General features: G+C 42.9%; 1 protein-coding gene across 2 annotated transcripts in view; it reads right to left on the minus strand.

Moving 5' to 3' along the window:
* Window positions 1-14,786, minus strand: part of MDGA2 (MAM domain containing glycosylphosphatidylinositol anchor 2) — a 695,817-nt gene that overhangs the window by 329,942 nt on the left and 351,089 nt on the right. The window contains exon 4 of one of the 2 annotated variants that reach the window (XM_090034430.1): window positions 6,056-6,264. In XM_090034430.1, the coding sequence (XP_089890556.1) occupies window positions 6,056-6,264 (209 nt within the window). The remainder of the gene's footprint in view (window positions 1-6,055; window positions 6,265-14,786) is intronic. The other variant, XM_090034431.1, reaches the window with a different exon arrangement.

A 14,786-nucleotide genomic window follows, 5' to 3' on the forward strand; every position in this document is an offset into this window, starting at 1 on the left:
AGACATCATGGAGCAGCAACAACAACAAAAACATTTCAACGTGAAGCAAGGCAGACGGGGGAAAAAAATAAAATAAAAACCCATGGCAGTTTGAGCACTATAACATATTTATGGTAATTTTCTTTCAGTTAGCACAACAGTGTGCCACGGATACACCAAATAAAATAAAGCTGTATTGAAACATGCATACGCAATTAATTTTAAGCACAGAAATAAAAACATATTTTAAGCTTTGCATCTGCTCTTCAGACTACCCAGTTCCAGCATATCTGAGCTGACACCAGCCAACCAGAAGGACAAGACAAATCCTGATGGCCCGAGCCCTCCGTGCAAGAGACGGCAAAGTTACAGATGTTTAGCTTCCACTTGCTCTGGGGGAAGAGCGCACAGAGGATCAGCTACCAGGGAGAAGCTGAAGTGGGATAAAGCCCTATCCCCCCTACTAGCCTTACACTAAGGAAAGGCTCTGCCATGTAGCATGCCCAGGGCATGCACAAACGCAACATTAACCCTTTGCCAAAGGTGGGCTAGGAAGGGATTTGCTCTTCAGGGGCTGAACTCGTGAAGTCATTTAGCCTGTCCACTCCAATGCTGCCTTAGGACTAGACTATTGCAGCTTTTAAACCTGATGGAGACAGAACTGTAACTTCCACTCAGCAAGGGGCCAGAGAAGACAAATGAAAGCACATGAGCTCTAAGCCCTATATTGTTAAAGCGCCATAATTATTCACCTGTCCCACTAACGCGAATAAAAGCTCTGAGTAAATTAAGTAAGAATGGGACCACACATGGAAAGAGAGAGAAAACATTAGACAGCTCTTATTATAAGATTTCCACTAGACTGTAGAAAATATCACCTGGTGTAATGTTTTAATTAAACCAAAGGGAGGCATACACATCACTTGCATAGGGTTAAATGAGAAGGGGAGGGATGGCCAACTGGGCTGGCAACACTCAAAACCCCTGTACATGTCTTAATCAGCAAAATGTGAAGGAAATAAAAGAAAAGTGCATGGGGCTAGGACAGGGAAGTGCTTGCCTAAAAGCAATCTCAGAGTCTAGTACCAAACATGCACTACCAGGCTTCACTATACCATACAATTAGTCCCACCCGAGCTGCTAGGTTGAAATTAAGGACAAACTGTTTAAGCATCTGCAGTATCCGGTCTTCACATTAGACCCTCCAGAGGCACACAACAATAAAATACACAGGCCAAAAAAACTTATTTTAAGCATAGGATAATTCAGGCCAACCCAAGCGGGCTTCAGATTAGGCAAAGGAAACAAACTTACTGAACCGGATGGAGATCAGGTCCATGGCGAGTTTTGCATGTTTAAGCATGAGCTGGAAATTCCTTGCTGAAATTGTGGACAGATCCCACAACTTCATTGTGGATTATGTTGTGTGAATTGCCATGATTTGTTAAAAATAATTTTAGTTGATTTGTGTAATTAGTCTAATTATGCCTAATTACATAATTAGTGTAAATACAGCAAATGTAATCCTGTAATTGAACTGTGCAATTACAATATGTAATGACAAGGATGAAAATCCTGAGGAAAAAAAATGTGCAGCAAGTTTATGGTTTAAAAAGAAAAAAAAGTCCAGTAATTCAGCTGTTTTTTCCATGAGCACATGCAGGTTTCTCACACAGCAGCTGAGTTAAGTAATCCTTGATGTGGACTGAATTGCTAAAAGAAATGCTTTCAAAGTTGAAAGCTATTTTTTGAGTTACAGGGTCCCTAAAATGCCAGGCCATCGCTGTGTTACATCTTAATAATGGGATGTTTAAACTCAAGTGGCTTATGCTTCGATTTCTATTACTTAATGAAATAGGAAGGTCAAAAGAAACAGGGCAAACAGTGGAAATGTGAATACGATATATTGCTTTTTCTGCCCTCTTCCCTCTCTTTCTTCGGCTGTCATAGCAGAGAAAAGTTAAAACATTGCATGCATTTGTTTTCCTTGCAGCAGGCTGACAATCCAGCCTCAAACATATCAACAGGAAAAGGGCTGTCAAAGGCATATCTCAAGACACTTTAAATCCAAATATCTCATATCCCACTGCACACGGACCCTTGCCGTTTCCTACCATGCCATCAGGAGAACCAATTATGCAAGAATATGCGTGAGGCATTTATGATGCTTGAACCTTTAATTACATTTTGTTCTCTTCTAAACATGTATCGCATCTCATGTGCACACAGAGCAAGATACAGTAATTCAACCTGACCTCCAATAAATGTAGAAAGGTTATGGATAAGCTCCTGACTATTAACATGACAATCTGATTTATTCATTACTTCAACACAGGCAAAAATTGTACGGAGGACAGTCCTTGCGACTTAGAAACCATATTTAAGAAAAATGCGGGATGTAATTTAACATGACATATTTTATCATCCACTAAGAACTTATCTCATAAAGGAGATGATAATAAACATTTCCACATTATTAGTCAAGAATTCCCACCTCAGAGGGGGCCTCCCACTTTTAATTAAACAGTCAAAAGACTCCGAGCTACACATCTGTGCTCACTTCCCCAGAAAACAAACCACAGATTCCCTAACCCAGTCCATACATGGTGAATTAAAAATAATCTCATTGCTTTCAGAAGCCCAATAACTCTACTACCCCAATCTAATTCTCATCTCAGCTAGGTTTCAGCCTGCCCATCTCTCTGTAGAATATCAAGCTATTTTAGCAATATAAAGCTGTCAGGTATAATAAAAAGCAAAAATGATGGTGCTCTCAAATCATTAGCTCAGAATTGTTTATGAAAGTTGCAGGTTGCTCTCTGCTCTGAGACTGATTTCCTGAGCAGCTTTTCATTTATAGCTTTGCTCACTGTTGTTTTGAATTTTGAAAATACACCCTGCCACCTTTTTATTTTTATTTTTTGGAACTGCTGTCACTCAGGTTTGGCTGAAAGAAACAGGATCTGCTCCCTTTTGGACAAGGATTGCTCTACTGTCTTCAAAAAATAAAAATGCATTCAAAAACTGGATTGGAGCATTTTGATGGCCAACAAGCTTGGGTTCTCACAACCCGTACATCAGTAGAAACACTCTGGAGCAAACCACCTTTCTCCATTTTCCCAGCCCCTGCTTTAATGGAAAGGATGAATGTGGAACAAAACTTAAAATTCAAAAGGGGTGAAAAGTTACAATCAGAGAAGAGGATTGCAATAGACGTTAGCTTCTTCCAAAGTTTTTTTTAGCATTTCACTTCCTATGCACTGTCACTTCACACTAGCTAGGTTGGGGACATTTGGAAAACAGCTATGGCATCAGGGTCGGATCCTTATGTTTGTACAGCAGTGACTTCAAAGGAGTTACCCCTGCTGATATCTGCTGCTGATCTTGCCATCAGTGTTTAGGGAGTAGTACAATAATTTGAAAATAGAAAACTTACTCTGAACATGCTTATAAAAAATATTTCCAGAATATGATAGAAGTGCTTTCTCTTAGTATTTTCACACTAAGAAGATAGTTCTCTCACTAGGAGGGCAATAAAACACTGGTGCAGGCTTCCCAGTCTCCGTCCTTGGAGGTTGTTAAGACCCAGCTAGACAAAGCCTTGCCTGGGATGCTGTAGTTGGGGCTGGTCCTGCTTGGAGCAGGGGGTTGGACTAGATGTGACCCCCTGAGCTCCCTCCCAACCCAAATTTTCTGTGATTCTATTTATCTCAGCATGCATCTGCTTCTCTCAGACCTGAAGAAGGACCTTTGATACTCAAAAGCTTATCCAACCACTCTGCCACATATACAGTTGATTCAATAAAATACATCACAAAAAATCCTTGCCTCTGAGACATTTCCTGGACCATCACAGTAACAACACTGCAACACTACTATACAAATATATACGCTCAGGGTCTGGACAGATGGTTACATACTCCAGCGTAACCCGTATCGGTTTTCTATACCAACGTAAATTGCATTTGAATCAGGAATAGACAGATGGGCAAAATCCTGAGATATTGCATGCAGTAAGAGCCATTACTGTGACATCCTGCTAGGCAGTAAAGTAGCAAGTAAAAGGCTGCTTGCCTTCGGCAAATGACTCCCCCAGGATGGACAGAGCTAACACCAAACCCAGTGTATCCTACACCAGTAGAGTTTTCCCCTTATCCTTCCAGGACAAATCATCCATTTGACTCGGGAAGATTACCCTAATTTAGGGGTTGCCTGTCTGCTGCTTTTTTTTTTTTAATGCCACTTTCATGCTGATGGCACTGGTCATAGCTGTATTTCCCATAGGCATGCACAACTCTCCCGCAGACTCAAAAGCATCCACGCTCCTGTCCTGTAGGGTATATTACCAACCTGGCATACAGCCCAGGAAAGGCACTCCCTTTCATTCGGGGTATTTAGCTCTCAAGGGATAAAATTCAGAGAGGGGTGAATTTAGCTTAAAAGCTTATTTTTGTACCTGTGGTCCATGGAGACCTGGGGGTCTGCAGATTATATCTAAGGGGCCCATGAAAGATGTCTGTGATCATTCAAAATGATATGAATACCCACACTTACAATCCAAAGGGTCTTCACCTGCATTTAAAATTTCCAAGGAGGTCCACACCTCCATTCAAATTTTTTGGGGCGTCCACAAACCAAAGAAGGTTGAAAACCACTGGTCTAAAACACCTTTGACTAGAGTCCTCAAATGCATCTGGCTTCTATACCACAAAAACCCAGACAGGGCCTGTTAAGGATCTCAGGGTAGAAAATTAATGTCCATTTTTGTGCAGCTGTTTCATTATCTGAAAAATAAAACAAACTGTATCTGACCAGCTAAAGAGCCTCTTCCATAGTATTAGTCTCTGGGGTGGATAACAAAGAACCGCAGTGACTACAGAGCACAAATATTATGGACTTTTCAAGGGGCTTCTGCTCTTAAATCACTCAGCTCTGAAATCACATTACTCAGATAACCTTGTCTCCATTAATAGCAAGTACTTTGGGGGAAATTGTGCAAAGTTCTGCACTTTGGATGGAAGAATGCATACACAAACTTGAGAATGACTGGCTAGACTGTGGTACTGTAGAGGATGACTTGGGGGTTGCAATAAGCTCAGCTTGCACCAACTGGGTGTTCTTGTTGCAAAAAAACCAACAGCATCCTGGGTTGTACCAACAGGAATGTCACTTGTAAATCAAGGGAATTGTTTCTTCTGCTCTATTAAGCACTGAAGGGGTTTCACCTGCAGTACCGTGTCCAGTTTTGGGTCCCACACCTCAAGAAGGATGTGGACAGATTTCATAGACATTAGGGCTAGAAGGGACCTCAGAAGATCATGGAGTCCAACCCCAACAAGAGATTGTAAAAAGGCTAGCACAGAGCAACAGAAAATGATTAGGGGCCAGGGAATCAGATGTATTGGGAAAGGCTGCAAGAACTAGGGTTATTTAGCCTGGAGAAGGAAAGACTGAGAGGGGATTTGATACCAGTCTTTAAATAACTGAAGGGCCATTAGAGAGAGGGTGGAGATGGGCTTTTCTCTGTGACCACAGGGGAGAGGACTAGGAACAATGACCTCAGACTGTAGCAGAGAAAATTTAGGATGGCAAGGGGGAGGACGAGGGTAGTCAAGCACTGGAGCAGGCTGCCTAGAAAACATCTGGAATCTACATCCTTGGAAATGGTCAAGAGTTGGTTGGACAGACTTGGCTGGGATGATCCAGCCAGAGACGATACTGCCCTGCACAGCGGGCTGGACTAAATGACCTTGTGAGGTCCCTTCCAGCCCTACTTCCCTATGATCTTCACTGGCAGGAGGGGAGTTTCAAGGGATTAGATCCCAAGCTCTCACTGTATTACATGGCATCTGGCTTCTCATTCCCTCCAGCTCTTACGCGTAAAACGAAACAACCTGATGAAAACCTCTGCCATATATAACAGACATGTTGAGAAGAACTGTGGGCAGGGTACAGCAACACACACACAGTTTGAAATGGAAGGAGGGAATTTCTTTCCTAGTGGGTTCATGTTTAAGATGGAAGTGAAGTTGAAAGCACTGTGTAAAGGGGGGAAAAAAAAAAAGAAATACTGTACCTCGATTCCTACCTGGGTAAAGAAGGGCTCATAAATTTCGACTCCTTTGTCGGACCCCTGCAGCAATACCTCTTGACCACGCCGCCAGCTGTACCGAACGGGCGGATTGGAGTTGGCAACACACCTGAGAAACACTGTTCTCTCATAGTAGAACTGCTCTTTTGCTTCCCCTATGCTCTGATGAACTGTCACTATTGGATCATCCAGATCTGGAAACAGAGAAACAACCCAGATGTAGTCACGGATTATAGAGTGGCTAAAGTATTGACATGCAATTTGCAGGCAGGTGAAAGTTCAGATCTTCTTGGAAAACAGCAGGCAAGTCTCACAACACAGGTGTCATTCGCCCAATCTTTGAAAATGGACTGGAAGATTTTTAGGGACAATTGTTTTGTGTCGGTCTATCCTTGTACAGCCCTGAGCCCAAGGAGGTTTTGGTGCGTGGTGATATTCCTAGGTGTTATAATAATATAATAGCGTATGACAATAACATTAAAAAACATTATTGTTATCTAGTTGGTATTTCATTCAACACTTTCATTTTCACGTTTTCATTTTTTTTTCCAGATTTCCTTGTCCTTTTTTAAAATCTTACTCAGATAAAATAACATTTGTCAAGTATCAGGAATAGTCCAGCTGTTTTAAATACACATCATGCCAGTGGTTTCCTGTTATTTTGTGGAAAGCTGAACCCTTACTCATTCCTCGATGGCTCACGCAAATGCATCCATGTTTCTTTAAAGCAGGGGTTCTCAACCCATGGCACCAGCCCAATCAACACACTGCTGTGGCTCATGTGACATCCTGTTAAATGGATACATGGGGAGTAAGTTGTGCATATGCGGTGCAGGTAACACACTGAGAGCTTCAAGTGCGGCCCACAACAGCAAATAGCCACTGCTTTAAAGTAATAAAGCAGAGTGTTTTAAGGAAGATTTTCCTTCTATTTCTAGCTATTAAATTGAAAAGGAGGCTCTGGGTACTGCTAACTCCTATACAAGATACATTTCTTATAATTGCTTCTTCAGCAGCAATTGAAATGAACTCCCACCCCAAAAGAAAAGCAGGGCTTTCATGTTTGAAAAAGGAGTTTGGGGTTGGGGGGGGGGGAGGATGCCCCTGGAGTATACCAAAAAAAAGCAAAGAATAAAAAGTTAACAGATAATGACTATGATTTTTAGCTTGCTTTCAATAGAGGGAAAGTTGTATAACAGATACCAAAGGAAACAGTTAAAGATTTGGAAAGAAATGGAAAATGGGACAAAACACAACAGGGGGCTTATCAGAGGAGGATCGTGTCACACTAATCTTCCTGTGACAAGGAATGAGCTTCTTGGTTAAGGCTACTGCTTTTGATATTTTGCCTAGTAGACCATTACTGGCCCATCTGGAAAGGACAGGGATCAAGGTCATAATTACGAGGTGGAAAAAGAGCCAGTTCAAAGGCAGGTTATTTTGGAGGGTGAGTTATCTGAGTGGAGAGATGCTACCTAACGCGTTCCCATCCTGCTTAACGAGTTCATCAGCAACCCTGGCACTGGAGCCAGATGCATCTTCATGAAATGTGTAGATGATGCTAAGCTGAGGGGTGCTTCCAATATAGAAAAAGACTAGATGAGTACTGAGGAATGAACTGAAATGAAGTTTAATAGGATGAAGTGCAAAGCCAGGGACCAGTAACAAGGGCTTGAGCTATAAATGGCACTGCATAGACTAGAGACGTTTTGAGAAGAAGAGGCATGTGGGGGCTGGTAGTTCATCACAGGATGACCATGAGCCATTAATGCAACATAGCTGTAAAAAACAAAAACAAAAAACAAAGCAAAACAAAACAAAAAAAGCAAACACAATCTTAGCAAGTAGTAGATGGGGTATTTGCAGTAGAGGCAAGGAAGTACTAGTGTCATGGCACAACATACTGGCGAGACCCTGTTTGCAATACTGTATGGTGGTTCTGGTCACTGGGAGGAGGTCAAAATAGGCCCAACAGAAGAGAATGGGGACTTTTTCTTATCAGAGAAAATTAAAGGGGCTTAGCTTGTGTAGGTTAGCAAAACAGAGCTTGAGGGGGGTGTACATCCCCTCTTAACGGGCATATTCATGAAGCAAATATGAAGGAAGAGAAGGAGCTTTTTAGGCTGGGGAAAAAACAAAACACAAGATCAAATGGCTACACACTGAGTGCATCTACATGAGCAATTTGCACAGAGCAATAAACTCTGGGGCTTATCAAGCTGGAGTTTATTGCTCCTGGGTGTGGCGTTTATATGTGGAGCAGCCCTGGCTGGCAGGTGGTCTGGGGGGTCAGCCTGCCGGGGCTGCTCCAGCCCAGCCTAATGTGCTGCAGAGAGGCCGGCTGGGGCATGAGGGTGCTCCAGTGCAGGGCTAGCCAGCAGGCAGCCCCCGCACTGAAGCCCCCTTGTGCCCCAGCCAGTGTCTACATGTGCACTGCTGTGCACTAAATAACTCCACTTCAGGACTGGATTTGTGTTTACAAGTACTAACCTGCGGCGGAGTTAATTCATTTCCTGCAACCTAACTGGGCTCCACGTGTGGACGCTGAGATCTGGCTGTGGAGTTAATTAGGCAGCGTCACAGTAAACATCTTGTGTAGGTGTACCACGGACTGCAGATACAATTAGATTGCAAACTCAAAGAAAACGCCTAAACAACCAACGTTTTGAGATGGTTTCCCTTTGCTAGGTAATGGGGAGAGAGATGCTGAACCAGTTTAAGATGCAGCTGGATAAGTTAATGGCAGAGATGGTGAGATAAGATGGAGTTTTGGCTCTAAAACATTGTTGGAGTTGTGCTGTTAGTCCCCAGGTTGAAACTTATAGGTACATCTCCTGTACCATGGGAGGTTTCTGGCAACGCCTGCCCCCAAAACACCAGTTAGGGCCAGGAAAGCATTATGATGGGTTTGGAAAGGTGCTTTTTTAAATCTCTTATTTTTTAAAACATTTTTTTTTTTTAATCTTAATCTTTTTTTTTTCTTCCCCTTCTTCTGAAGCATTGAGATGTTGGCTACAGATAGAGCTGGAAGCTTTTGACTGGAACATACTGATAATTGTGCTGAGTTTGTTAAACTCAGAGAAGCATCCTGAAGAGAGGGTCTTGCTCTGCCACTCAGCATCACACTGATCACATATTTGTGGTCAGGAGGGAATTATACCTTCACCATCAGACTGGCATCAACTGTGGGGTTTTGCCTTCCTGTGTTGTGAGAGGCTGAGGGCACTGGACTTATTTAGTCTGCAGAAGAGAAGACCAAGGGGGGATTTAATAGCAGCCTTCACCTCCCTGTGGGGGGCTGCAAAGAGGATGGAGCTGGGCTGTGCTCAGTGGGGGCAGATGGCAGGACAAGGAGCAATGGGCTCAAGCTGCAGCAAGGGAAGTTGAGGTTGGATATCAGGAAAAGCTTTTTAACTAGGAAAGTAGTAAATCACTGGTTACCCAGAGGGGTGGTGGGATCTCCATCCTTGGAGGCATTTAATACCTGACTAGACAAAGCTGTGTCTGGGATGATGTAGTTGGGGCTGCTCCTGCTTTGAGCAGGGGGTTGGACTAGATGTGACCTCCTGAGGTCCCTTCATACCCAAATTCCTGAGATAAATGCCTATGAACACAGGGGCTGGATTAAATGCTCTAAGGGTTTCTTCCAGCCTGGTGTTCCCCTCTATAACCTGCCAAGGGAGGAGAGGCTTCCTTTATCTGCGGGCTTCTTTCACTGTATGTTGAGAAGCTGGCTTTAGTAACAACAAAAATAATCATTTTTGCTAACTTATATTGCACTTTTTTTCCACCCACAACTAATTTGCTGACAATTTTCTAGTCACAGTTGGCAACGGGTAAAAGTTGTATTAATGCAGCATCTAAGAACCAGTGGGAGGCTGCCTCTCCAAATTTGGCCTTCAAGACATCAAAACACGCCCCAAATCTGCCTGGACTGTTTTTCTAGCTGTGCATTCGAACAGTCTCCGCATACTTGCAGTGCTCAATTATCTATATACAGCTATCACCACTTGACTTCCCTGCCCACACTAATTACGGGCATAAATCTGGCACACTTCTTGTTAAAATGTTGTAGAAATCCATAAATATCTTTTTGATGTAATCCTACGATATTTTTTTGAATAATTCTAAAATGAATTACTTATCTATAAACAACAATCCCAAAGGACTGTATACATAACTTTGCACATGGGAGCAATCACACTGAACTCATAGGAAAGACCTGGGACCTTGATGCAGCAAGGTACTGAAACTTGTCTCAGTAAATTTTAGCATGTTAGTAATCACATTAATGTTAATGGATGAATTCACATGATTCAAGTTAGGCATATTTCCAGGATGGTGCTTATTCCAGTGTAGGAAAATATAGTTATTCGAATGTACATTTTGCATAACTGGGGTCTATAGGTGCCAAAAAAAGACAGGGATCGTCAGAGGTATAAGCAAATACCCAAAAGAGAAATTTGAAGTGAGCCCATTCATAGCCAACTCTGATTACCAAACCTACATAGACTAACATGCTTCAAATGCCCATGGTAAAAAATAGCTACTTTATATAAATTCTTCTTTAAAGAATCACAGTTTGACTTGAGTAATAACAACACTGGCTGTGCTTATACTGGAGGAAGCTTTTTTTTTTTTTTTTTTAAAGACCCCCCCAGAAAAACAAAACAATGTCTACACATCTACAAAGTAATTCTTGGTAATGTTGCACACGTTTTAAATAAATGTTACTCTAGTTTTACTCCGAAAAAAACATTTAATCTAATATTACAGAAACAAATTATGAAACAGTTGGTTTGAATTAGGATGACATTTTATAATGAGATTTCATTTTTGTTGTAAAGGTTATTTTATATTACAGTAATATTTGAAAAGAGGTGAGACAGCTGAAATTTTATGTCCTCCCATTCATCCAAATTGAGAATAAAAGACAGAAATTAACTTGCTTAGACTTCAAGGCCAAAACATCGGGATCCTCCTATACCCCCCATGAACCACCGAGTGTTTCACGCACTGCGGGTGTACGGAGCACTGGTTCGCTTAGACTGCCAGTTCAAGAATAAATCATGACAATTACTTACAGGGTTTTCAAACATGCTAAATCAAAGAACTTGTGCTCGAATCTGTCAGAATAAGGCTGGCCCTGTGCTGAAGAACTACCCTGTCTCACCCCGACTCTTCTCTTTCCATTTCCAACAGGCCACGTTTGTCTAGCCCAGTGGGGACCAGCCTTTTGGCAGGCATTCCCCAAATTAGCTGCGCCTTCCTACACTCCAGTTACCTTCCTCTTCCCAATTTGCTTTCTGCTCTCTGCCTGATCCACTGCTCTGCTTTCTGCTTCCTTCCCTGTGCTTCCTGTCCAATCCGTTGCCTTCCTCTCCACTTCCTGATCTATCTGCTGTTTTGCTCCCTGCCCACTCCCTGAGCTGTCATGTGCCACACACGGGCTGCCCAGGTCATTTATAACTCGGCCTCCACTGGTCCAGGCAGATGCTTTTCTTCCAAAGTTTGACATCTCTCTGATGCATGCGTTAATAATGTTATCTTTTCTATGCACCAGGCCACCGTTTGATACTCATTTTATTCTAGGTAAGCATTCCCAAAATTTGATTTCCTACTAGTCTAATGATATTAGCTCAGCCCCTATCAAATGGGAAGAGCTTTGTCCCCAAAGCTGACTATAAGCAACACAATAAATTTCTACCTCTGGCTAGATTGCTAAACATAAAAAAAACACGTCTTACACCGAATACCACGTTACCTACAAACGTGTGAATAATACAGATGAATACTACTTATTATCATCAGATGATACCGGCAAAACATGACAGTAGTTAGCCCAATGTGGAGAGAGAGGGTATATTCAGGTGTGTGGAAACAATGTCCCCCAAAATGCCCTGCTGCACTGGAGAGATCGGAGTTCAATTCAGAGCTCTGGCCTAGACTTACAGTATGACCTTGGGCACATCACTTAAGAGTCTATCAAACACCCTCTACCCTGAGAGAGTACACTGCCCACTATACACAGCCGTGCTCACTATTGTCCTCTCTTCCTGGCTTCACAAGACCCAAATTCACGTCTGTCCATAGGCATAGATGTCCTATCGGAGCCATTTATACATCTCTACATTGGTGGTTAGGGCACCCTCCTAGGATACACAAGATGTAGGTTTAAACCACCTTGGGCTAAAAAGAAGATGAAACATGGGTCCTTGCATTTCTTGCCAAGGACAAGAGCTGTTTGGCAACTGTTGATCCTTCTGGATCATGGTGTATACACGAGAGGTCACCCAGACCTCCAATGCATGTGCCTAGGCAGAGGTTTTGTGTTTCTTTTTGGAGGGGGGGCGTGTTGAGGGGGCAAGGGCTGCAACCATTAAATAAATGTATAAAGGCACCAGAGCACCTCTCTTAAGTCCTGAGTCATACGTCTAAGCTTGATAGAGATGCAGGATTGTGGACACACCTCTCTCCAACTACTGCATAAGGAGTTGGAGTGTCTAACAGAAGTCTGGATTTCACGCCATGGACCAGACGCTCAATATTAGGTGCTGTGGCACTGAACTACAGTGGGATTAAGCCCTTTTTTGCATCTAATTTCTAATCTCCTTTTGCTTTATGTCTTCTATTAAATGGCAAAAATGGGCATGGTGACAGTACTTCCTTATTTTGCCTTTCCTATTTGAATCAAAGTCTTGGAGGCCAATGCTGTTTTTTATTTATTTTTTACTGCGCATCTATGCTGTGTTTGAGCTCATTGGTACAACTATTGACTATCAAATCCAACTTAGTGCAGGACTGCACAGAGGTAACATCTCTGCCAAGCCATTTCTACAGTTCCAGTAACGGGAAATTTTCGCAGCAGAAAATGACTGATTCTTTTGAGCCAGAAATGGTGGAAATTCTCTCCAGCTGCATTAAAGCAGCAGACGTGGTACTAATATAAGACAAAATAATGCTTATCATTGTTATGAGATTTCACTGAGCGTTCGAGAGTGTGTTTCTATTATTGTGCTGGGTTAGAGAAATGTTTCGCTGGATTATTACATAAGGCATTTTGGTTAGGCAACACAAAAGCTGCCACTAGAATACAAAATGTGTTCTCATAAAGCTACCAGGTACTTGCTACAGGTTATTACAACCCAGAAATGGCAACTTGTCACATTCATTACACTCAAGGAGGCCATTTTAAAAGCCAGCTGATTAAAACAAAAAACAAAAAAAAGACATGAATGCCATGTCGCCCAGACTTTCTTGGCATCATGAGTTCAACGTATAGCTGAATAGCCAGACATTTATATTCCAAAACCCCAACAGATATTTTTAATTGTTTAAAACTGTTATATGCACTTCTTCCACCAGCACTCAAAGAAGCAAACAGTTCAGCAGTCTGGATGTGAAGCTATTGACTTTAGATCTCACAGGGCAATTAAAAATGAAGAGGACAAGGAAGAAGGAATTATCATCACAGGGCAACGAAGACAGATCTGGCTTTTGTCTATCTACAAGGTGCATTTCCCTTCACCTGCAGTGCAAGAGAAAGTCAAAAGTTTGATTTTTTTTAAACATGACAAACATAACAAAAAATTGTTTTTCAGATACATAGGGAGTAAAAGGAAAGCCCAGGGTGGAATAGGACCACTACTGAATGGGCAAAAGGGGGGACAGACAGGGGGGACAAGACTGAACTCCTCAATGAGGTCTTTGCCTCAGTGTTCCTAAACGAGGGGCAAGACAAGTCTCACAATGGGTTCGTAGAGAGGCAGCAGCTGGGCACCAGACTACCAGGTGTTGACCCTGAGATGGTGCAGAGTCGCTTGGAAAACTGGATGCGTTTAAGTCGGCAGGCCCGGACGAGCTGCATCCGAGGGTACTGAAGGCACTGGCCGATATCGTCGCACAGCCACTGGCAAGAATATCTGAGCACTCGTGGCGCACGGGACAAGTTCCAGAGGACTGGAAAAGGGCCAGCGTGGTCCCTATTTTCAAGAAGGGGAGGAGGGAGGATCCAGGCAACTATAGGCTAGTCAGTCTCACCTCCATCCTTGGCAAAGTCTTTGAAAAGATTATTAAGGCTCATATATGTGAGAGCCCAGGAGGGAAAATTATGCTGAGGGGAAACCAGCACGGGTTCATAGCAAAGTAGATCATGCCTGACTAATCTAGTTTCTTTTTATGACCAGGTTACAAAATACCTGGGCGCAGGAGTAGGGGTAGATATCATTTACTTAGACTTCAGGAAGGCCTTCGATATGGTATCCCACCCCATACTGGTGAACAAGTTAAGAGGCTGTGACTTGGATGATTACACAGTCTGGTGGGTGGAGAATTGGCTGGAGGGTCGTACCCAGAGAGTGGTGGTGGATGGGTCGGTATCAACTTGGAAGGGAGTGGGCAGTGGGGTCCCGCAGGGCTCAGTCCTGAGGCCGATACTCTTCAATGTCTTCATCAGCGACTTGGACGAGGGAGTGAAGTATACTCTGTCCAAGTTTGCGGATGATACAAAACTGTGGGGAGAAGTTGACACACTGGAGAGCAGGGAACAAGTACAGGCAGACCTGGACAGGTTGGACAAATGGGCAGAAAACAATAGGATGCAATTTAACAAGGAGAAATGCAAAGTGTTGCACCTAGGGAGGAAAACTGCCCAGCACACCTACTGCCTAGGAAATGACCTGCTGGGTGGCACGGAAGCGGAAAGGGATCTCGGACT

Source organism: Crocodylus siamensis, chromosome 2, assembly GCF_052110815.1.
Source record: "Crocodylus siamensis isolate JL-2025a chromosome 2, ASM5211081v1, whole genome shotgun sequence".
NCBI classification, from domain to species: domain Eukaryota; kingdom Metazoa; phylum Chordata; order Crocodylia; family Crocodylidae; genus Crocodylus; species Crocodylus siamensis.